The sequence below is a fragment of the Sus scrofa genome, chromosome 3, assembly GCF_054392235.1.
Source record: "Sus scrofa isolate SSC_HxYL_T2T_F1_AM1 chromosome 3, Sscrofa_HxYL_maternal_Yorkshire_Landrace_v2.0, whole genome shotgun sequence".
NCBI lineage: Eukaryota > Metazoa > Chordata > Mammalia > Artiodactyla > Suidae > Sus > Sus scrofa.
Genome location: NC_139385.1, coordinates 30,380,728 through 30,405,461, shown reverse-complemented (window position 1 = coordinate 30,405,461; position 24,734 = coordinate 30,380,728). Strand labels below are relative to the sequence as shown.

Sequence of the window (24,734 nt, the reverse complement as noted above, 5' to 3'; positions counted from 1 at the left end):
CAACTTAAGTACATCTTGCCACTCCCTTCTATATTTCAGAGTTTCTGATGAAAAATCAGCTATTATCCTTATGGTGGTTGCCTTGTATGTTGTGTGTTGCTTTTCCCTTGTGTTTTTTTTAAATTTTTTATTTATTAATTTTTATTGAAGTATATTTGATTTACAATGTTATTAGAATAGATAAAAAAACTTTTAAAACTCAACAATAACAACAAAAGTACAAACAACTCAATTCAAAATTGGGTAAAGGACTTGAGTAGTTTTTTTAATTTCTCCAAAAAAAAAAAAAGATGTAAAAATGGCGTTGCCACAACTGTGGAGTAAGTTGCAACTGCAGCTTGGATCTGATCCTTAGCCAGAGAACTCCATATGCCAGACAGACAAAAAAAAAAAAAAAAAAAAAAAAAAGGAATAAACCCACCAATAGCTTTTATGGCATTTTTTATTTTATTTAATTTTTGTCACTTTGATTATTATGTGTGTATGTTTCTCCTTGCATTTATCCTATAAGGAATTCTCTGTGCTTCCTCAACTTGGGTTAGTGTTTCCTTTCCCATATTTGGGAAATGTTTGGCTATAATCCTTCAGATAGTTTCTCTGGCCCTTTGTCTCTCTCTTCTCATTCTGGATAAACTATGATGCAAATGTTGGTATGTTTCATGTTGTCCTAGAAGTGTCTTAACTCTCCTCAGTTCATTATTTTTTCTTTTATTATTTACTATGGCAGTGATTACCACCAGTCTTTCTTCCACATCACTTATTTGTTCTTCTGCTTCCACTTTTCTGTTATTGATTGTGTCTAGTGTATTTTTGATATCAGATGTTGGGCCATTTATCTTAGTTTGACTGTTCTTTAAATTTTCTAGCTCTTTGTTAAATATGCATCTTTTCTGTCTCCATTCTTTTTCTGATATCTTGAATCATCTTTACTATCATCACTCTGAATTCTCTTCAGGTAGATTGTCTATCTCCTCTTCATTTAGTTGTTTTTGTGGGTTTTGTCTTGTTCCTTTGTCTGAAAAAGACATTATCATCTCATGTTTTCTTACTTTCTAGGTTTATTGTCTCCTTGAGAGCAGGTATGTAGATACAGCAGTTGGTGTCCAGTCCCGGAATTCTTAGGTGTGGTGGCAGCTCATGTGTACCCAGAGCATGTGATGGGAGCAGTGATATCACTCTACCTGTTCTGGAGCTGGGTGTCTGCTAAGAATGGTGTCCTTGAGGGAAGTGGCAGTAGTTCACAGTTCATGGGACTGCTCTTGTAGCAGGGGGCACAGCAGCAGCTACTGAAACCCCTCCTGCTACCAGTAGCTCTCAGGACCATTGCCTGTAGTTGGCCACGTCAGCAGGTGCTCCTGCAGTCTCTCCCTTTATCAGGGAAAGTATTAGGACTGCTCTCTCTAGCCAAAGGTTCAGGCACTATTCCTACTCCCTTTGTATGACTACTCTAGTCATACAAAGTGCTCTTTTTAGCCCCAAGTGAAGGGTCTGTTTCCTAATTGTTGCTCTGTAATTTTGGGTGCTTGTGTTGTTCCTGCATTCACTCCAACTGTCCAGCAGGCCACTTGTGGCTCTATTTTTTCAGCTTTGCTCATTGAGCTGCTCATCTGAATATTGATATTAATATTGTACCTACTTGCTTTTTTTATCATTTTGATATAGTTTGAAATTTTAGTTTGTATAATTTGCTTTATAGAATTTGTATATTGATGTGTGCATACATGTGTAGAGTTGTATTTTCCTGATGGGTTGACTCCTTTATCACTATGATCTTTCTCCCTTTTATCACTACTAATATTACAAGCCTTAAAATATACTTGTTTTCTGGTAATAGATAGCTTCTTTGATTATTGTTGTCTTGTTATATTTTTTCCACCTTTTTACACTCATATTTTCTGGGACTTCATATTTAAAATTTTTCTTGCAAATAGTATATCGTGTATGTTAGTTATTTCCAAAGTGACAATCTATGCTTGTAATGGTTATATTCAAAGAAGTACTGATATATTTGGGTTTATAATGCTATCTTATATCTTCTTATTATTTCTGTATTTGAATATTCTGTATTATTTACTCTTTCTCCTTTTTCCTGCTATTATGATGTGTTGAGTCTTTAAGGTAACTGTCCTAAAATTGAACATATACATTTGATTAATTATTGTCAGCACAATTACTGCTTTTACCACTTCCCTGACAATTCTAAGATATTACAGCATTATCATTTCAACACCTTCATTTGACTTTTTGCATTATTGTGATGACATTTTAATTTTACATATCTATTATTAAAAGATATTATTATTGTTTTTACATTAAATATTCACTTACATTTATTCACATAGAGTTTTTTTCAATTTTCTTCACTTTTAGCCTGCTATTTTATCTGGGGTCATTTTTCTCTTTCTAAGGAACTTCCTATGACAGCTTCTTTGGAAAGTTTTTATGGCAAAAAAAATTTCCAGATTTTGTTTGAATGGAAATTATTTCATTTTATTTAGTTTTTAAAGAATATTTTGTTTAGTTACCACCCCCCAGCAATTTAATAATATCATTCCATTGTCTTATAGCTTGCTTCCATGATTTTTTAAGTCAGTTTCAGTATTTTTACTACTCTTTGGAAAGTAATACATATCTTTTCTCACTGTTTTTAAAAACTATTTCATTCTTACTTTGAGTATTCACCATTCTTACTATATTGTGCCTAGGTTTCTTTACATTTACCCAGCTTGGTATACTCAGAGCTTCCTAAACCTGAAGGTTGGTGGCTATTACCAATTTTATAAATTGCTTGGCTATTCTCTTACTTTCATTTGCCTCATCTTCCTTCTATTATTGTTATATAATTCCATTCACATATGTATTTTTTTCTTTTCACTGTGTCACACGTCTCAAACATGATTTTCTTTTTTTAAGCATTTCTTTGTGTATTGTCTATTGATCTCTTTACAATATATCAATCCTGTCTTCTGCTGTGCCTATTCTGCTGTAAAACCCATCCAACAAGTTCTTATTTCTTATTTATATTCCTCAGATGTAAAATTTCCAGCTATGTTCCCCAAATTTCAACTATCTTGTGAAATTATTCATTTGTAAACCTATGCTCTCCATCTATTTTCTTTAACATATTTGACATAGTTATTTTAACATTCTTATGAGTAACTTTATATCTAGATTATATTCACTGTGTTCTTCTCTATCAGTCAAAAGATAGAAAAGAAAATAGAAAAAAAGGTAAAGAGGTTAGACATGGCATATCATAAAAGAAAATATCAACTTAGAATAGATTTACAAGGAGATCCTGCTGAATAGCATTGAGAACTATGTCTAGATACTCATGTTGCAACAGAAGAAAGGGTGGGGGAAAAACTGTAATTGTAATGTATACATGTAAGGATAACCTGACCCCCTTGCTGTACAGTGGGAAAATTAAAAAAAAAGAAAATATCCATGGTCTATAAACATATAAAAGCATTAAATTGCATTAATTATCAGAAAAATAAAAATTAAAAGCATGATAAGTGATGTCAGCACTATAGCATGCTCAGAATTATCTAGTCTTACTCCCCCATGGGAAAAAAGTACAAACTGATTAAAATAACCTAACAGAACTTCCAGGAAATAGTATTAGATATATAGCAATTAGAAGAATGCCCAATCAAGGAAAAGCCACATTCAAATTTTTATGAAATTTTATTGCATTTTACCTAGAACTTGACACAGACCCTTCTTGGTGTAGAACCACCTTGGTCTGGAAGATATGGCAGCCCAATTGCCAGTTATTTCCCTTGATGTGAAGGGAGTAGAGCATACTTTATTTGCAACATCCTGAACTGTATTAAGGATGAAAAAGGAACTGGTATCTGTCTTGCCTAACTTGGGTCTCAGATGGGGAATATCAGTGGTGACCAGTGACTGTGATACCAGGAGCATCACAGGCCTATTAAAGCCTAGAGGGAGGAATTATGGGTTTGAAACATGTAATAGATTATATAAGGCTCCAGGAAGAAGCTGGTTTAAGACACTAGGAAATCAAGTCATTCCAAAGTCCATATGTAGAGGAATTGAGATTGCAATATACAGACCAAGACAATACATATGCTCATAGAGACATGAGAAGACTTTGATATTGATAGACTAAGAACAGTTCCTAGTCTCAGAGAAAACCCAGATAATTGATTATGAACTGCCCTGACACAGAGGCAATGTGCAAAGATTGGAGGAGGTGGATGATTTCTTAAACACTCAGTTTTAACAATAGCAACAATAAAAACAACAAGGCATAAAAATAAAAAGGAACATATGATCTATTTAAAGACACAAAATAAAATAGCAGCAACCATCCCTGAGGAAACAGAAATTGGATCTACTAGACAAAGACTTTAAAACAATTGTCTTAAGTATTCTTGAAGAGCTAAAGGAAAAACATAGGCAAAGAACTAAAGAAACTCAGGAAAATGATATATGAACAAAATGAGAATATCAACAAAGAGGTAAAATTTGTAAAAAATAAACCAAACAGAAATTCTGGAGTTAAAAATATTATAACTGATTATCAAGCTAGAGAAATTCAACAGAAGATTGTGCAGGCAGAATAATCAGCAAGCTTGAATATAGGACAATTGAAATTATCATGTCTGAGGAGCAAAAGAAAAAGATAAACATGGACTAAGAGAATTGTGGAGTACCATCAAGTGGACAAATACACATTATGGGAGTCTTGGGAGAAAAGAGAAAGAAAAGGGAAACATATTTAAAAACTCATCAAATTTGATAAAGGACATTAATCTAAAAATTCAACAAACTCCATGTTAGAAATAACCAAAAAGACACATACTGAGAAACATGATAGTTAAATTGTTGAAAGTCAAAGACAAGAAGAGGATATTGCAAGTGAAAAGTGACTCCTTGAGCACAAGGAATCCTCAACAATATTAATCAGTAATATTATTAATCAAACTCTTAATAGAAATCTTAGAGGCCAGAAAATAGTGGGATAATATATTTAAAATATTGAGAGAAATATATCACTGGAGTATATTATATCCATCAAAACTGTTCTTCAAAAATGACAAAATCAAGACATTTTCAGATAAATGAAAAAATGGATAACTCAAAGCCATATGATGACATAAAGATCTCCTGTAGGGAGTTCCTATCATGGCTCAGCAGTAATGAACCCGACTAGGATCCCTGAGGATGCAAGTTCAATCCCCAGACCCACTCAGTGGGTTAAGGATCTGGTGTTGCCATGAGCTGTGTTGTAGGTTCAAGATGTGGCTTGGATCCTGTGTTGCTATGGCTGTGGTGTAGGCTGGTGGCTACAACTCCATTGGACCCCTAGACTGGGAACTTCCATATGCTGAGGGTGCAGCCCTAAAAAGCAAAACAAAAACAAAAAAAAACTCCACTAAAGGTAAATACACAAGGAAATATAAAAGCCAGTTGTCTTAGCTCTGATTACTATTAAAAAATACCATAGACTTGGTGGCTTAAATGAAAGAAGTTAATTTCCTCATAGTTTTGAAGGCTGGGAACTCCAAGTTCAAGGTACTAGTCAATTTGGTTTCCCAGTGAGGGTTCTTTATGGCTTGAAAATGGTCGCCTTCTCTATGTTTCTGTACGGGGGAGAGAGGGAAAGGAGGAGGCGAGAGATGCATACACACACACACACACACACACACACACACACACACACACACAACTCATCTTTCTTCTTCTAATGACATTATCCCATCATAGGAGCTCAACCCCCGTGACCTCATATAAGTCTAATTGCATCACAAAGGTCACACCTTCAAATACCATCACATTGGGAGGTAGAGCTTCAGGATATGAATGGAGGAAGGATGCAACATTCAGTGCATAACACTGAATGAAATTTTTGTTTGAAACTCCACTTTTCTACAGCTTTTAAAAGACAAATGTATAAAAATAATCCAAATCTATGCTAGTGGGTAAAAAAATGTATAAAATTAATTTGTGACATAAATAATATAAAGAGGTGGAAGGAACAGTATAGTAGTACTGTCTTTGTATGTTATTAAAGTTAGGTTGATATCAATTCAAATTGGTTATTTTACTTTTAGGATGTTATATGTAACTCATGATACCAAAGAGGAAATACCTTCAGAATGCAAAAAAAAAAAAAAAAGAAGAAAAAACAAAGGATTCAAAACATGTCACTCACTACAAGCAAACTGAAAACAAAAGAAGGCAGTAATAGATAAATTGGGGACAAAAAATGAGTTACTTAAAAAGAAAATGGCAAAAGTAAATCCTTATCAGTAATTACTTTAAATGTAAATGAATTAAACTCTCCAATCAAAAGGCATATATTGAAACAAAGATTAATATAAATGATTTAACTATATGCTGTCTACAGGAGATTCAGATCGAAAGAAATAGATAAGTTGAAAGTGAAAGGATGGAAAAAAGACATTCCATGCAAATTATAACCAAAAGGGAGCTGAGGTAGCTACCTCGAAACTTTATGTTCAAAAATGTTATAATATCATATTCTTTTTACTAAAAGGATATCTAGCAATGAAAAGAAAAAATCATTAATTAGCCAAAACAGTTTTGAAAAAGAACAAACCTGTAATACATTTCCTAATTTCAGAACTTACTACAAAGATACAGTAATCAAAAAAATGTGGTATTAGCATAAAGACATACATAGAAACTGATGGGATAGAATAAAAAGTCCAGAAATAAATTATTTCATATATGGTCAAATGATTTTTTTTATAAGCACCAAGACTATTCAGTCGGTACAGATGATGGGAAAACTGGATATCCACATAATATATTAAAAAATGAAGTTGGACACATATACAAAAATATACAAAAATTAAGTCAAAATGGATCAAAGTTCTAAATGTAAGAACTAATACTGTAAGGCTCTTAAAAGAAAACAAAGAGAAAAATCTTCATGACATTGAATTTGGCAATGGTTTCTTGGAAGTGACGTCAAAGGCAAAAGCAGAGGAAAGAAAAATATAAATTGGACTTGATGAAAATTGAGAAAATATATAAATCAAAAGGCATTGTCAACAGGTAAAAAGGCAATTCACGACATGGGAAAAATAATTAAAATTTTATACCAGATAAAGAATTAATATCCAAAATATATAAGGAACTCTTAAAATTTAGCTATAACATCAAATTCAGGTAAAAAATGTACAAAGCTCGAGTAGATATTTCTTCAAAAAAGGCAAATAAGTGCTTGTAAAGATGCTTGACATTGGTAATCATTTGGGAAATGCAAATCAAATGTATAATTCAGATAGCTACTATCAAAAAGAGAAAATGACAAGTGTTGGGAAGGATGTGGAGAAACTGGAGCCCTTTTCATTGATTTTGTGTATCTAAGATGGTGGAACTGATATGGAAAAGAGTATGGCACTTCCTCAAAAAGTTAAACATAGAATTACCATATGATTTAGAATTTCCATTAATAGTGGAATTCCAAAAGCACTGAAAGCAAGGAGTTGAACAAATATTTGTACATCAGGGTTTATAGCAACATTATTCACAATAGCCAACTAGTAGAACCAACCCATTTTTTAAATTTCCCCAGTACAATATTTTTTTTTCTACTGTACAACATGGTGACCCAGTTACAAATACATGTAGACATTCTTTTTTTCTCACATTATCATGCTCCATCATAAGTGACTAGACATAGTTTCCAGTGCTACACAGCAGGATCTCATTGCTAATCCATTCCAAAGGCAATAGTCTATCTATTAACCCAAGCTCCCAATCTTTCCCACTCCCTCCCCCTCCCCCTTGGCAACCACAGATCTATTCTCCAAGTCCATGATTTTCTTTTCTGTGGAAAGGTTCATTTGTGCTGTATATTAGATTCCAGATACAAGCGATATCATATAAGAACAATATAATGCCATTTGTAGCAATATGGATGGGACTAGAGACTCTCATACTGAGTGAAGTAAGTCAGAAAGAGAAAGACAAATACCCAATGTTCTTTGATGGATAAATAAATAATTAAATGTGGTATATACATACAGCGGAATATTATTCAATCTTAGAAAGTAAAGAAATTTTCACATATGCTACAACATAGTAAGTGATTGAATTCATTTCATTTCTCTTGAGACTGAAAAGTCTGCTGTGACAGAAAAAAATAGTGATCTCTGTTATACCCAAATATTTTCAAATATATTCACCTTTTGCTGCTTTTTCTACCATTGAGAATTTGTTATTAATCATATAGTGGCTATCCTCAGCTTCACCCTACTGTCTGATTCTCAAGGATTCTTCCACATAATCATTTAATAGTTCAAAATAGTTTCTCCAAATAGAATTTGGAGAAACCACAATTAATAGCTTACAAGATACAGACCTTATGCCTTAATGATTCTGTAGGTTCTCTGTTTCCTTACTTAGATCCACTATCATTTGGGCTTACTTAGATCCACTATCTCTGTTTCCTTACTTAGATCCACTATCATTTAGGCTTCCCTGTGTGGTTTTCAGCTAAGTGGCTGAGATAGGGAGAGGAGGCATAGGAAAACAGAGTAGAGCCAAGGACCAAGTATAAAAATAGTAGGTTCCCTAATATTACAGCTTACAGTTGCCCGAATGATAATGTTCAGAAAAAAAATTTCTTACTAGATGATATAATTCCTAGAAATACTGAGGATGGGAGAAGAGGAAGAAAATATATTTTGATCTTGTTCAAGGAGAACAAAATGAAATCATTACAAGTAGATAAAAACGGAGTTCCCGTCGTGGCTCATTGGTTGACCAATCTGACTAGAACCATGAGGTTGTGGGTTTGATCCCTGGCCTCACTCAGTGGATTAAGGATCCGGCATTGCTGTAAACTGTGGTGTGGGTCGCAGATGTGGCTCAGATCCTGCGTGACTGTGGCTCTGGCATAGGCCAGCAACTACAGCTCTGATTAGACCCCTAGCCTGGGAACCTCCATATGCTGTGGGTGCAGCCCTAGAAAAGACAAAAAAAAAAGTAGGTAAAAACAAGTAGAAAGGCAAGTAAGGGGATTCTGCTCACTGATAAAAGTGGAAATCCCTCACAGTCATGCTCACAGATAAAATTATATGACTCATAAACAGCTTTGTGTTCTAACAAAGGAAGATTTTTCCTTCCCTGAGTTTTTAGACTTACATTCTTGGATATTTTACAGCTTTCTTCACTTTGGCGTTACTTCTGTATTCTGTTTCAGGTGGTGTTTCTGTACTCTGGATCGGAAGTACTGGTCACGGATTACCACTTTCTGGACACATTGTTCATCCTCATGCTGTTTGGCTGGTCTGTCATTCCCTTCATGTACCTGATAAGTTTCCTGTTTTCTAGTCATACCAGTGCCTACATCAAGCTCGTCATATTTAACTACTGTGCAGGGGTTTTTGGTATAGTAGCAGATTTCCTAATAACTGGACTACTACAGGGTAAGGAGTGGACAAAATTTCACCATTTCTGGGGGAATAAATGAAGATGAATTGGCGTGAAGATAAGAACATTACATGAGTTCCCTTTGTGGCTCAGCAGGCAAAGAACCCAACTAGTATCCATGAAGATGTGGGTTCAATCCCTGGCCTAGTTCAGTGAGTTAAGGATCCAGCATTGCTGCAAGCTGCAGCATAGGTCACAGATGTGGCTCGGATCCTGCATTGTTGTGGCTGTGGTGTAAACTGGTAGCTGCAGCTCCAATTCAACCCCTAGCCTGGGAACTTGATTAAAAATAAATATAAGAACATTACAAAGTTGGAGTTCCCATCGTGGCACAGTGGAAACGAATCCAACTAGGAACCATGAGATTGCGGGTTCAATCCCTGGTCTTGCTTCAATGGGTTAAGGATCCAGACATGGCTCAGATCTAGCTTTGCTGTGGCTCTGGCATAGGCCAGCAGCTGTAGCTCTGATTAGACCCCTAGCCTGGGAACCTCCATATGCCATAGGTGTGGCCCTAAAAGGACAAAAGACCAAAAAAAAAAAAAGAACATTACAAAATTTTTTGGTTCTGGGTTTCTGGGGAAAAATTATGCTAGCGGTAAGTATGATTAATATTATAGATATCACATTGTATAAAATCTAATATAAATTATGACACTGAAATTTCTTCTAACCCAATCCCCTTCAAGACTTTTTGCCCAGAATTTGCAGAATATATGTATATATATATATATTTTCCTCCTTTGAATTTGAGATTTAAGAGAGATTGGATTTACAAAGATCACAATAGGAGTTTCTTAGGAGACAGACTGCTACCACTGCTTTATTAAATCACTCTAGAAACATTAATATAATCTGTTTTAAGTACTCTAGATATCCCTGGGCCTGCAGAGACTGAGAGATATAGGCTTCCAATACATTTATTGAACTTAGGTCTTGCCCGCCAGTGAAAAAATTCCCTGAATTAGCTGAAGACCTATTATAATACTCCTTGCATATTTATTCAGGAGAGAATGTGAAGCCATATGAGAAATAATTGATCTCTGAATAGCAGACTAAGAAACATGTAGGACATGTTGTTCATTCTCTGAATTAATGAATTAATCACATTGCTTTTAATTAGTCTCTGTTTTAATTTTCTATTGCTACTGTAAAAAATTACCACAAACTTGATAAAGTACACAGATCTATTACCTTACAGCTTTGTAGGTCAGACACCTGACATGAATCTCACTGGGCCAAAATTAAGCTACCTGAAAGTCTGCATCCACTTCTGGATATCTTAGGAGGGAATTCACTCCCTTGCTTATTTGAGTTGGCAGAAATTCAGTTCCTTGAAATTATTGACCTGATATCAGATTTTTTTCTAAAATGGTATTTTTCTTTCTTATACCTTCTTGTGAGACTTTTTCTTTTCAAAGAAATTTCTATCCTTTTCAAAGAAATTTTGCATTTCATCCAAGTCTTCAAAACTATTGGCATACAGTTGTTCATAACATTTCTTTATGCTCTTTTAAGGTCTGTTTATAAATATTGATATCTGCTCCTTATATTCCTTCACACTCCCCTAACCGATCTGTCAGATCAATATTTACCATTTTCTGAAGAGCTGCTTTTTGGTTTTGTTCATTATTGCCTATTTTTTGTGTCCTGTTTTATGGATTTCTGTTTTTATATTTATTTTTTCGAACTTCTATTTACCTGGGATTAAGTTTGCTATGCTTATTCTATTTTTTTCAAGTTCAAATGTTACATGATTTTAAACCTTTTTTCTTTGGACTATAGAAGCATTTAAAGCTATAAAGTTCCTTTTAAATGTTCTTTTAGTTGCATCCCACAAATTCAGGTATGATGTGTTTTCGCTATCATTGTGTTAGAAATATTTTCTAATTTCTTTTGCAATTTCTTTGACTCCTGCATTGTTTACCAAATGTTTCATGTCTGTCTAGACTCCTGTGATTATTTATATTTATGTTTTACCAAAAGTTAATCTAAGTTTATATTTAGGCCTACCTTGGCTAAGCCTCTCCTGGTTCTTACATCCTGGGCATGATTATCCTACAGGACATCTTAACTGCTTAATCACCACTGGTCTGAAGTAAGAAAATGTTCCTGTCCCATTCAAAGCAGTGCTAGGTTCTAAAACCTCCTAAAATATTAAATTTTGATTAGAATGTTCTCATGGAATATCTAAGAACTCTTAATCAGCATGCCTACATAGCATATGTTACACCAAATAAGTATGAAATAAATACTAAATCTGACCTCTTCTAGGGATTAAGTATTCTCCACGAAGTAATTTTAGGATGGTTGGTTTGGGAAGATTTCTACTCACTTTCATTGTAAGAATAATAGTAGTAATGTTATTCATTTTTCAGAGATAAAAACTTGTTTATTAATATTCTCTGAAGAGTTATGCACAATTTAAAGAACTCCAAAAATGAAAAATTAATCTTCAGTCATTATAAATTCAGCATTCTGATGCTCAGAGCCCTACTATATATTTATGTAACATGAGAGGAGATTAAGAGGTGGTTTTTGAGAAAAGTAAGAATATTTTATCCCATAAAACTTAATAAGCCTTTCCATAAATGTCAGATTAGACTAGAAAAGCCACTCGGAAATCTAGAGGCCTGATGGAAGAATAGGGTAGAGGCTGTGTTTTTTTTCTACTTTACATTCTCTGCAGAAACAATTTGTATGTACAGAGAAGCACTGAGACTATTTTGCCAAGATGCCTCTGTTGAGTTCATTGGGTTTTTTTTAATTAATTAATTTATTTATTTTTTCATTTTTTTTATTATTCAAATGAATTTATCACATCTGTAGTTGTATAATGATCATAACAATCTGATTTCACAGGATTTCCATCCCACAGCCCAAGCACATCCCCCCACCCCCTAAACTGTCTCCTCCAGAGACCATAAGTTTTTCAATGTCTGTGAGTCAGCATCTGTTCTGCAAAGAAGTTCCGTCTGTCCTTTTTTCATATTCCACATGTCAGTGAAAGCATTTGATGTTGGTGTCTCATTGTATGGCTGACTTCACTTAGCATGACAGTTTCTAGGTCCATCCATGTTGCAAAAAATGCTGGTATTTCATTCTTTTTGATGAGTAATATTCCATTGTGTATATGTACCACATCTTCTGAGTTCATTGTTGCTTTTCAAAATTTTTGTTTGCATTAGGAGTGTTTGAAGAGGCCAGAGACCTTCAGAAGGCTTACCTTGGCTCAGCCTCTCCTGGTTCTTACATCCTGGACATAACTTCTCATTTCCTGATTAGAGTATCTTCATCTATAACACAGTACTAATATGACACAGTTGACAAAATTTTGAATATTAAATAATGAAGATATACAATCATACTTATATTTGGAATCTAAAAAAGTCAAATATGCAGAACCAGAGAGTAGAACATGTTGGCAGTGGCGTAGAGGTGGGGGAAATGAGGCAATGTTCATCATAGGGAATAAAGTTGCAGTTGTATAGGAGGGAATAAGTCTATAGAGCTAATATACAGAATGACGACTACAGTTAATTCCCTATTGAATACTGGAAATTTGCTAAGAAAGTAGATTTTAGGTGTTCAATCATACAAAAATGGTAACCATGTAAATAAAAGATAACTGAATTAGCTTGACTGTAGTAATTATTTCACTGTATATCAAATTTCGTGTTGTACATCTTAAATATGTATGTAATTTTTATTTCAATATAATATTAAATATTTAGATATATGAAAGAGCTTTAAAAGTAGAAAAAAAATTTAAAAAAACATAGTGTCCTCAGCAAAATAGCTGAGTAGGCAGCTCTAGGAAATTATCCATCTACAGAAACATTAAAAAAAAATTACAGACTTTCAGAATCAACTCTGTTGGAACTCTGGAAAATGATCAAAGTTTTACAAAAACCAAGCAAGTGCTGAATCAAAAAAAATCTTAAAGCAGGATATATTTGTAACATTTTTACATACATTTGTATGACCACTTCTTTAGCTTGGCAGCAGTCTTGAAGATACAGTCATTGCTCCTAAGTGGGATCTTTTGCTCCATAAGAAACTGAGAAGATCTTCACAAATTTGGGTGTAGATCTATTCTATCATATCTGGGATTTGCCTGGACAACTGTTTCACATAACTCAGAACTCAGTAGGCATGAAAAGGAATGAGCATTTGCTAAAAATGCTGTAAGATGAATAAACAATTCCAAGAAGTCTGAGAAAAAAATATTACAGTTCATGCATAATATTGCTTAAGGCTAGAGATGAAAGTCCAAGGATAATTACTTTGGGAAATTAGGGCATTCAGAAGAACCATGGTATATGGGGGGTTTTTAGACAGTCTCACTCATGCCAAGGACAAGATGGTTGCTCAGGAAGGACACGTGAAGATCATAAGCATACACTTTGGTTGATTCCTAGGCTTGGAGAAGTCTTCAAAGATTGGTCGTGTTGTGGGTTTTTTTTTTTAAGACATTCAAGAAAATCTTGGAAACAAGCTAAGGAACAGAGACCATTCATGACAAAGAATAAAGTCTCAGCAAAAGTATTTGGGAAAGTTATTAGATGCAATAACTGCTGAAGCCTTCAATGATTAAAAAAGAAAAATCAACCAAAACAGAATACCATAGAGAATGAGAACCTGATTTCCAGAGTTAGCACGTTATAATATTCAAATATCCAGTTTCCAAAAAAGTTCACAAGGTATACAAATAAACAGAAAAAAATGACCCACTAAAAGAAACAAAGTCAACAGAAACTCTCTCTGAGAAAGCCTAGAAAAAGACTTTAAAATTTCTGTCTTAAATATACTTGAATAACTAAGGGAAATAATTTAAAAAAGACATAAAAGTAACCATAAGAATAATGTCCCATAAAATGGAGATTAACAATAAAAAGTCCAAAGTTTTTTTTTTAAAAAAAAGACTGAACAGAAATTAAAAGTAGGAAATGAAAAATTCACTGGAGGTGTTACGGAAAGATTTAAGCAGGCAAAATACAGATTCAGTGAACTAGGAGACAGGACAATTGAAAGTTTTGAATCTTAAATTCAGACAGAAAAATAGTGAAGAAAAGTGAACAAAGCCTAAGGGACTTTGGGACACAATCAAGAAGACTGGTATATACATAATAGGAGTCCCAGAAGGAGAAAAGAGAGAGGGAGAAAGAATATTTCAAGAAATAGTAGTCAAAGACTTCCAAAATTTGATGAAATGTGTGAATCTACAAATCCAGGAAGCTTGGCAAACCACAAATAGGATAAATTCAGAGATCCTTATGAAGACACGTGGAAATCAAACTCTAGAAAGACAAAAGGGAGGATCTTGCAACCATCAGAGAATCAACTCATCAAACACAAAGAGTTATCAATATGGTTCATAGTGGGTTCCACATTAAAAGTCTTGGAGACAAGAAAACAGAATTTTTTTGTTTGACAATCAAGAATTACATTTTATTTAAAAATTTTTATTATGACTGATTTATAATGTTCTGTCAATTTCTGCTATACAGCAAACCGACCCAGTCATACTTATATATACATTCTTTTTCTCACATTATCCTCCATCATGTTCCATCACAGTGATTAGATATAGAGTTCCCTGTGTTATACATCAGGATTGCATTGCCCATCCACTCCAAAAGCAAGAGTTTTCATCTACTGACCCCAGACTCCCAATTCATCCCACTCCTTCCCCCTCCCCCCTAGCAAACACAAAAGGTCCATGATCTTTTCTGTTTTGTAGATAGACCATTTGTGCCACATTTTAGACTCTACATATAAGTAATATCACATGGTGTCTGTCTTTCTCTTTCTGGCTTAATTCACTCAGTATGAGAGTTTCTAGTTCCATCCATTTTGCTGCAAATGGCATTATATTGTCTTTTTTGTGGCTGAGTAGTATTCCATTGTATATATGTACCATATCTTCCTAATACATTCATCTATCAATGGGCATTTATGTTGTTTCCATGTCTTGGCTATTGTGAATAGTGCTGTGATGAACATAGGAGTGCATGTATCTTTTTCAATGAAATTTTTGTCTGGATATATGCAAGGAGTGAAATTGCTGGGTAATATGGTAGTTCTATATTTAGTTTTTTGAGATATTTCCATCCTATTTTCCGTAGTGATTGTACCAAGTTATATTCTCACCAATGGTATAGGAGCATTCCCTTTTCTCCACACCCTCTCCAGGATTTATTTGTTGACTTGTAATAATGGCCACTCTAACTGGTGTGAGGTGTACTTCATTGTACTTTTGATTCACATTTCTCTAATAATTAGTGATGAGCATTTCTTCATGTGCCTGTTGGCCATCTGTATGTCTTCTTTGGTGAAATGTCTATTTAGGTCTTCTGCCCATTTTTCATTTGGGTTGCTGGTTTTTTGTTGTTGAGTTGTATGAGTTTTTTGTATATTAGGGATATTAAACCTTTGTCAGTTGAGTCATTTGAAAAAATTTTCTCCCATTCTGTGGGGTGTCTTTTCATTTTTTTCCACTGTACAGCATGGGGACCCAATTACACATACATTTATACATAATTTTTTTCTCCCATTGTAGTGCTGTGATGTAAGTATCTAGACATAGTTCTCAGTGCTACTCAGCAGGATCTCATTGTAAATCCATTCCAAGAGCAATAGTTTGCATTCATTAACCCAAGCCCCCAATCCCTCCAACCCTGAGATTTAACCTTCAGACAAGATACCATCAAACTCCTGGAAGAGATCATAGGTAAAACATTCTCTGATATCAGCCTTATGAATATTTTCTCATGTCAGTCTCCCAAATCAACAGAAATAAAAGCAAAAATAAACCAGTGGGACCTAACCAAACTGACAAGCTTTAGCATAGCAAAAGAAACCAAAAAGAAAACAAAAAGACAATTTACAGAATGGGAGAAAATATTTTCAAATGATGCAACTGACAAGGGCTTAATCTCTAGAATATACAAGAAACTTATACAACTCAACAGCAAAAAATCCAACAACCCAATGGGAAAAATGTCTTTTCATTTTTTAATGGTTTCTCTGATGTGCAGAAGGTTTTGAGTTTAATTAGGTCCCACTTGTTTATTTGTGTCTTTATTGTCTTTATTCAAGGAGGTGAGTCAAACAAGATGTTGCTGTGATTTATATCAAAGAGTGTTCTGCCTATGTTTTCCTCTAGGAGTTTAATAGTGTCTGGCCTTATATTTGGGTACATTTTGAGTTTATTTTTGTGTATGGTGTTAGACAATGTTCTAATTTCATTCTCTTAAATGCAGTTGTCCAGTTTTCCCAGCACCATTTATTGAAGAGACTGTTTTCCTCCACTGTATGTTCTTGCCTCCTTTGTCATAGGTTAATTGACCCTAGGTGTTGGGGTTTATTTCTGGGCTTTCCATCTTGTTCCATTGATCTATATTTCTGTTTTTTGTGCCAGCACCATACTGTTTTGATGACAGTAGTTTTGTAATAGAGTCTGAAGTCAGGGAGCCTGGTTCCTTCAGTTCCATTTTTTCTTTTCAATATTTCTTTGTCTATTTGAGGTCTTTTGTTCTTCCATACAAACTTTAAAATATTTTGTTCTAATTCTGTAAAGAATGCCATTGGTAATTTAATAAGGAATGCATTGAACCTGTAGATTGCCTTAGGTAGTATTATATTTTGATTATATAGATGTTTCCAATCCAAGAGCATGGTATATTTTCCCAGATATTTATGTCTTTGATTTCTTTCATCAGTGTCTTATAGTTTTCAGAGTACAGAACTTCTGTTTCTTTAGGTAGGTTTATTCCTAGGTATTTTACTCTTTTTGATGCAATGGTAAATGGGATTGTTTCCTTAATTTCTCTTTCTGATCTTTCATTGTTAGTATATAGAAATGCAATTTATTTCTGTGTATTAATTTTGTATCCTGAGACTTTACCAAATTCATCGATGAGCCCTAGGTTTCCTGGTAGTGTCTTTAGGATTTTCTAGGTATAGAATCATGTCATCTGCAAACAGTGATATTTTAATTCTTCTTTTTCAATCTAGATTCCTTTTATTTCTTTTTCTTCTCTTATTTGTATGACTAGGACTTTCAAGACTATGTTGAAGAACATTGCTGAAAGAGGACATCCTTGTCTTATTCCTGATCTTTCAGTTTTTCACCACTGAGAATGATCTTAGCTGTGGGCTTTTCATATATGGTTTTTATTATGTTGAGGGAGGTTACCTCCATGGTGGCCTGGGCCACTTCTTTGAACATTCTCATTTTCAGTACTCTGCCCTCCCACTCTTCTAGGCCATCTCACACAGCCAACAACCATCTTATTTCTGGGCTTGTTCTCTAAACTCCATGCTTCAGTACTCAACCTCTGCCTGTATCTGTTGACTTGTGTCTCAGACTTGATGGCACAAGGGGTTGCACGGACCCCCTGTATATGTCTCATTCTGTCCTTCTTGCCACAGACCAGCTGTTAAGAATTCCTCTGAGCATCCAAATCTCCTTTCCTGACCCAGCTTGAGCCCCCACTGGTGAGGGGACACCCCCAGGTGTGACAATTCTTTTCTCTTACAGCTCCCTCCATGGGTTGCAGAAACCAACCCTCTTCCACCTTTAAAAAAAAATCTTAAGTCCTACCTATTTATGTGGAGATCCTCTCTCCTTATGGTTATAAAAATGGACAGGTTGGGGGGGTGGAAGGATAGACAGGGGTTTGGAACTGGCGTATGCACACTGAGGTATATGGAATGATTGATGAGTAGGGACATATGATGTCAAATATTATCCCAATATCCTGTGATAATCTTATGTGGGAAAAGAATCTGAAAGAGAATGAATATGTATATAGGTATGACTTTGTTGTACATCAGAAATTATCACAGCCCTGTAAATCAACTGTACTTCAATAAAAAATTAAAAATACCCCCAAATATTATTAATTAAAACCCTTTCTATAAAGTAAGCATTAGGCTCATATTGAAGTTTTATGAAATAAGTAAAAATTAGAATTCTAATTTAATAAAACCCTTCTAGAGAGCAAGGGGGAAACAGCTTCTCTGCTCATTATGTGAAGTTATCATAACTTTGACATCATAAATAGAAAAGAATAAAAGAAACATTACAAGATGAAATCACTCATAAATATAGATGTAAAATTCTGAGCAGAATACTGCAAACTGAATTCAGCCAAGTACAGAAAAGATAACTCATTATGACCAAACTAGATTTTTCCCAGTAATGCAGGTTAGATTTAATGGATCTATGATAGACTTGGAAAGTCTTTTAATGTAATTCACAATATTAATAAATCAATAGTAGAAAATCATATATGTAAACATATTACTTTGAGTTTTTGAAACTTTAAAATCTGATTCATTATAACTAGGTAAAAATTTCAATAAATTCATATTTGCAAAAAGTATACAAAGATATCATATTCTCTGATAAATCATTTAAAATATTCCCTTCAAATTCAACATGATATCTAGGGTCCTGATCAGTACAGTAATAGATAAAAGTAAAGAATATGAGAATAGAAAGGAAGAAATTAAACTAGCATTATTCAGAGATGACATGAAAATTAGGATATTATCAGAGACATGGGAAATATATAAGGAGGCAAACCAAAACTGCAGATAGCAATTCTGCTTTTCTCTAGATCTTATAGTGTTCAGCCATTATGCACAGATGCTTACACTGATTGTTTCTGATTTGTATCTAGTCTGGTTTGTTGACATTCTACACTTATTGATTAGTACACATGCTGAATTGGAAGATAAATATTTTGTAACATACATTACAACATGTTTTTCTCAACTTTTATCTTTCTCCCCACCCTACCCTTATGGTATCCTTCAATAATTTTTCAGGTAAGTAATCATATTTCTCCTTTATCTAGGAAGATTTTCTTCTACTCTTTAGAGGTGAGAAGATACATATGTATTCCACAGAAAGACTAAATACTTACAACATTAGCCATTTTCCTTATTAAAATATTTACAATATATTACAATATTCACCATATTATGTTAGTTTCAGGTGAACAGCATAGTGACTCAATATTTTTGCAGATTAAATGCCATTACAAGTTATTACAAGATAATGCGTGTAATTTCATGTGCTATATGTTATATTCCTGTTGCTTATCTGTTTTATATACAGTAGTTTGATATTTGTTAATCCTATACACCATTCTTGTCCCTCCCAGTTTCCTTTTGTCCTTTTGTAACTACAAGTTTGTTTTCTGTATCTGTTTCTGTTGTCCATATAAATTCATTTGTATTATTATTTAGATTCAACATAAAAGAGATATGTACTATTTATCTTTTTCTGTCTGACATTTCACTAAGCATATTATTCTCAAGATCCTTTCATGTTGCTGCAAATTGTAAAATTGCATTCCTTTTATGGCAGTACACACACACACACACACACACACACACACACACACACACACAGTGGGCATTTGGGTTTCTTCATATGTTGACTATTATAATTAGTTCAGTTTGAAATGTTGTGGTGCATGTATCCATTTGAATTAGTGTTTCCAACTTTTCTGGGTATATACCCAGGAGTGGAATTGTTGGATGATGTAGTAGTTCTATTTGTAGTTTCCTGAGAATATTCATACCATTTTCCACAGTGGCTGCACCAATTTACATTCCCACCAACAGTGTACAAATGTTACCTTCCTCCATATTCTTTTTTTTTTTTTTCCTTTTTACCTATTCTAGAGCTGCTCCCCATGGCATATGGAGGTTCCCAGGCTGGGGTCGAATCAGAGCTGTAGCCGCCAGCCTACACCAGAGCCACAGCAACGTGGGATCCGAGCTGCATCTGCAACCTACACTACAGCTCACAGCAACACTAGATCCTTAACCCACTGAGCAAGGCCAGGGATCAAACCTGCAACCCCATGGTTCCTAGTCGGATTTGTTAACCACTGCGCCACAACGGGAACTCCCACCTTTCTCCATATTCTAACCAGCAATTGTTATTTGTAGAATTTTCTTTTTACAGCCACACCCACAGCATATGGAAGTTCCTGGGCCAGGGACTGAATCCAAGCCATAACTTCAACCTACAGCACAGCTGCAGTGATACTGGATCCTTTAACACACTGTGTCAGGCCAGAGGGTAAACCCACACTTCCACAGCAACTCAAGCTGCTCCAGTCCAATTCTTAACCCACTGAACCACAGTGGGAACTCCTAGAATTTGTGATGATAGGCATTCTGACAGGTATGACTTGATACCTCATTGTTATTTTGGTTTGAATGTATCTAATAATTAGTGATGTTGAGCATCTTTTTATGTGCCTGTTACCATCTGAATGTCTTCTTTAAAAAAGTTTATTCAGGCCTTCTGTCTGTTTTTTTGATTGAGTTGTTTTTTTTGACATTGAGTTGAGGGTGCTATTTGTATATATTGGATTTTAACCAATCCCTTGTCAGTTGCATAATTTTCAAATATTTTGTTCCATCCCATAGGTATTCTTTTCATTTTGTTGAAGGTTTCCTTTTTAAGTTTCACTAGATTCCATTTGTTTATTTTTGCTTTTATTTCTTTTGCCTTAGGAGATTGATCCAAAAAAATATTGATGCTATTTATGTCAGGGTGTTCTGCCTATGTTTTCTTCAAAGAGTTTTATGGTTTTAGGTCTGACATTTAGGTTTATTTTTGTATTCTGTGTGAGGGAATGTTCTAATCTTATTGTTTAATATGTGGTGACCAGTTTTCTCAGCACTACTTGTTGATGAGACTTTTTTCCATTGTACATTCTAACCTTTTTTGTCATAGACTACTGGGTGCATGGACTTATTTATGAGCTCCCTAGTCTGTTCAATTTTTCTATGTGTCTACTTTTGTGACAATACCATGCTGTTTTGATTACTGTAGCTTTGTAGTATACTCTGAAGACTAAAATGGTTATATCCCCAGGTTTGTTCTTTTATCTCAAAATTGCTTTGGCAATTCAAGCTCTTTTTTGATTCTATATTAAATTTTTTATTTTCATTTTTAAAATTATATTTCACATAGTTTTTTTTATTAAGGTATAATTTATGTACAGTCTTGTGCCAATTTCTGCTATACAGCAAAGTGCCCCAGTCATACATATATATAAATTCCCTTTCCTATATTATCTTCCATCATGGTCTTTCCCAAAAGACTGGATATAGTTCCCAGTTATAAAGTAGAACCTTTTTGTTTATCCATTCTAAATGTAATAGTTTGGATATACTAACCACAAACTTCCAGTTTATCCCACTTCCTCCCCCTTCTCCTTCTGCAACCACAAGTCTGTTCTCTATGTCTGTGACTAGGTTTCTGTTATGTAAATATGTTCATTTTTGCCAAAATTTAGTTTCCATATATGTGATATCATATGGTATTTGTCTTTCTCTTTCTGACTTACTTCACTTAATATGATAATCTCTAGTTGTATACATGTTGCTGCAAATGGCATTATTTCTTTCTTTTTAATGGCTGAGTAGTATTCTGTGGTATATATGTACTAAATATTCTGAATGCATTCATCTATCAATGGGAATTTAGGTTGCTTCCATATACGTTGTATTCATGTCTTAACTATCATGAATAGTCTTGCTATGAACATAGGGATACATGTATCTTTTTGAATGATAGTTGTGTCCAGATATATGCCCGGGGGTGGGATTGCTAGATCATATGGTAATTCTATATTTAGTTTTCTGAGGAACCTCCATACTGTTGTCCATATTGGTTGTACCAATTTACATTCCCACCAAATTGTATGATGGTTCCCTTTTCTCCACACCCTCACCAGAATTTATTTGTAGACTTATTTATGATGACTCTTACAACTGGTGTGAGGTGGTAACTCATTGTAGATTTGATTTGACTTTCTCTAATAGTGATGTTTTCTGTGCATTTTTACATGTGCTTACTGGCCATCTGTAGGTCCTTTTTGAGAAATATATATTTAGTTCTGTCCATTTTTCAGTTTAGGTTTTTTGTTAATTAGTTGTATGAGTTTTCTGTATATTTTAAAGATTACACCCTTGCTACTTGCCTACTTTGCAACTATTTTCTTTCATTCCAGTGGATGTCTTTTTATTTTTTGATGGTTTCCGTTGCTGTGCAAAATCTTGTAAGTTTGATTAGGTCCCATTTGTTTATTTTCGTTTTTATTTCTATTGCCTTGGAAGGCTGACATAGTAAAACATTTGTATGGTTTATGTCAGAGAATGCTTTTCTTATGTTCTATTCTAGGAGTATTATGGTTTTAAGTCTTAAGTTTTATGTCTTAAGCCATTTTGAGCTTATTTTTCTGCATGGTGTGAGGATATGTTCTAGTTTCATTGATTTACATGCAACTGTTGAGTTTTACCAGCACCAGTTACTAATGAGACCTTTTCCCATTTTATATTCTTGCCTCCTTTGTCAAAAATTAATTGACCATAGGTGTCTGAGTTTATTTCTGGGCCCTTTATTCTTTTCCATTGATCTTATGTCTGTTGTTGTACCAGTGCCACATTATCTTGATTTCTGTAGCTTTGTAATATTGTCTGAAGTCTGGAAGAGTTATGCCTCCTGCTTTGTTCTTTTTTCATCAGGGTAGCTTTGGCAATTCTGGGTCTTTAATGGTTCCAAATAAATTTTTGGATTATTTGTTCTAGGTCTGTGAAAAATGTCATGGGTAATTTGATAGGGATCACCTTAAATCTGTAGATTATTTTGGGTAGTATGGCCATTTTAACAATATTAATTCATCCAATCCAGGAGCATGGGATATCTTTCTGGTTTTTTTTTTTTTTTTGGAATCATCTTAAAATTCCTTCATCAATGTTTTATAGTTTTCTAAGCATCCTGTTTAAAGTCACATCAAGTATATACCTAGGAATAAATTTCACAAGGGGGTGAAACACCATTTGTTACTTTTAGCATGTACTCAAGTGGCCAATAAATGTCCAGAATTATTCTTTCTGGTTACCACCTTATGCGTATCTAAACCAGTTGCTATTCCCTTTGGGACACACTTGGTATGACATAACCACTTAGAAAATTATATATTTGGAACCTCACTTGTGTTGGTATCTTACAAATTTTTTTTCAGATATATTTTGTCTTTATTCCCAATTATCTGAATTCAATCTTGAATTCTTAATATGTTGACCCATAACCATCTTTATATTTTCTCCTATATATTCATCATATATTATACACATTAGTTTACTATTTAGAGAAACCTCAGTTAGCTTTAAGTTTTGTCCTCTGGAGATGTGCCTCCTTTCAACTGATGAAATATTCTTTATCTCTTTCTCACTGTTGAGTCCTAGGCTGTGTTTCCTACTTTGTTTTCCTTTTTATTGATCATATAGGATATGAAATATGAGAAATAATCAGTATGGGTTTACTATTCACATCAGGTGAGAGGGAGACAGATTATATAGACATCAACTTTCCCAAAAGGACTTTCAAATTCTGTAATTATCAACATACAATATGCTACAAGACATTAGAAATTGTATACTTAGTGACAAGAGTTTACGAGAATAATATGATGGCTTTGTAATTTTCTCAGTTTATTTTGAGCAACTTGGGGAGCTTTTGTTTTCATGGGGCAGTTCATTTCATATAAAGCATGCTAATGTTATCATCTTTTTAATCATAGACAAGGAGTCTGCTTCCAAAAGCCACATGCTTAATTCAATGATGTTGTTACCCATACATAATTTGGGGATGAGCATCAGCAGATATTATGATTTCCAGCAGACAAAAGCAACATGCGCCTCAAAGAAAAACGTTCCTATCTTCATGAATTGTAGTGAAGAAGGTAAGTATACAGGGCTTCCCAAGGCTCATCAGAGTTACCACTAGTCAACAACTTACTGCATGTGAGTAGCTCTCCCTACATTATTCTGAATCTTCATAATTATTCAAGTTATGTGTTATTATTTTCACTTTGAGGAAACTAAAGCTTTTACAGATTGATGAAATATCTTATATGAGTTAGAGCTAAGATTCAAAGCTTATATGCATAGTGTATTTTCTCATGAGAAATAACCTCCAAAAATGAATGAAAAAAGAAAATGTGGTATAAATCTCGGATATATATATCTCCATAAAAGAGGAGAAAATCTTGTCACTTATGGGAACATGAATATACTTTGAGAGTATTATGTATAGTAAAATAAGTCAAAGTCAAATTCAATATTACCTCTCTTACAATGTGGAATCTGGAACTTAAGAAACGTGGAATCTTAAAAAAAAAAGAACTCATATACAATAGATTGATGGTTGCAAGAAGCGGGAAGTATGAGATTGAGTGAAACAGGTGAAG

The 24,734-nt window shown here is 34.2% G+C and overlaps 2 protein-coding genes across 4 annotated transcripts in view; both read left to right on the top strand.

The window, feature by feature from the left end:
- The window catches only part of ABCA14 (ATP binding cassette subfamily A member 14), a 203,442-nt gene that overhangs the window by 151,185 nt on the left and 27,523 nt on the right, over positions 1-24,734 (top strand). For all 3 annotated transcript variants that reach the window (XM_085017381.1, XM_085017382.1, XM_085017380.1), the window contains 2 exons: positions 9,212-9,437; positions 24,066-24,227. In XM_085017381.1, coding sequence (XP_084873507.1) covers positions 9,212-9,437; positions 24,066-24,227 — 388 coding nt within the window. The remainder of the gene's footprint in view (positions 1-9,211; positions 9,438-24,065; positions 24,228-24,734) is intronic.
- ABCA15 (ATP binding cassette subfamily A member 15) overlaps positions 24,066-24,734 on the top strand; it is a 162,961-nt gene continuing 162,292 nt past the window's right edge. The window contains exon 1 of the mRNA XM_085017386.1: positions 24,066-24,227. The gene's annotated coding sequence lies outside the window, so the exon portion shown is untranslated. The remainder of the gene's footprint in view (positions 24,228-24,734) is intronic.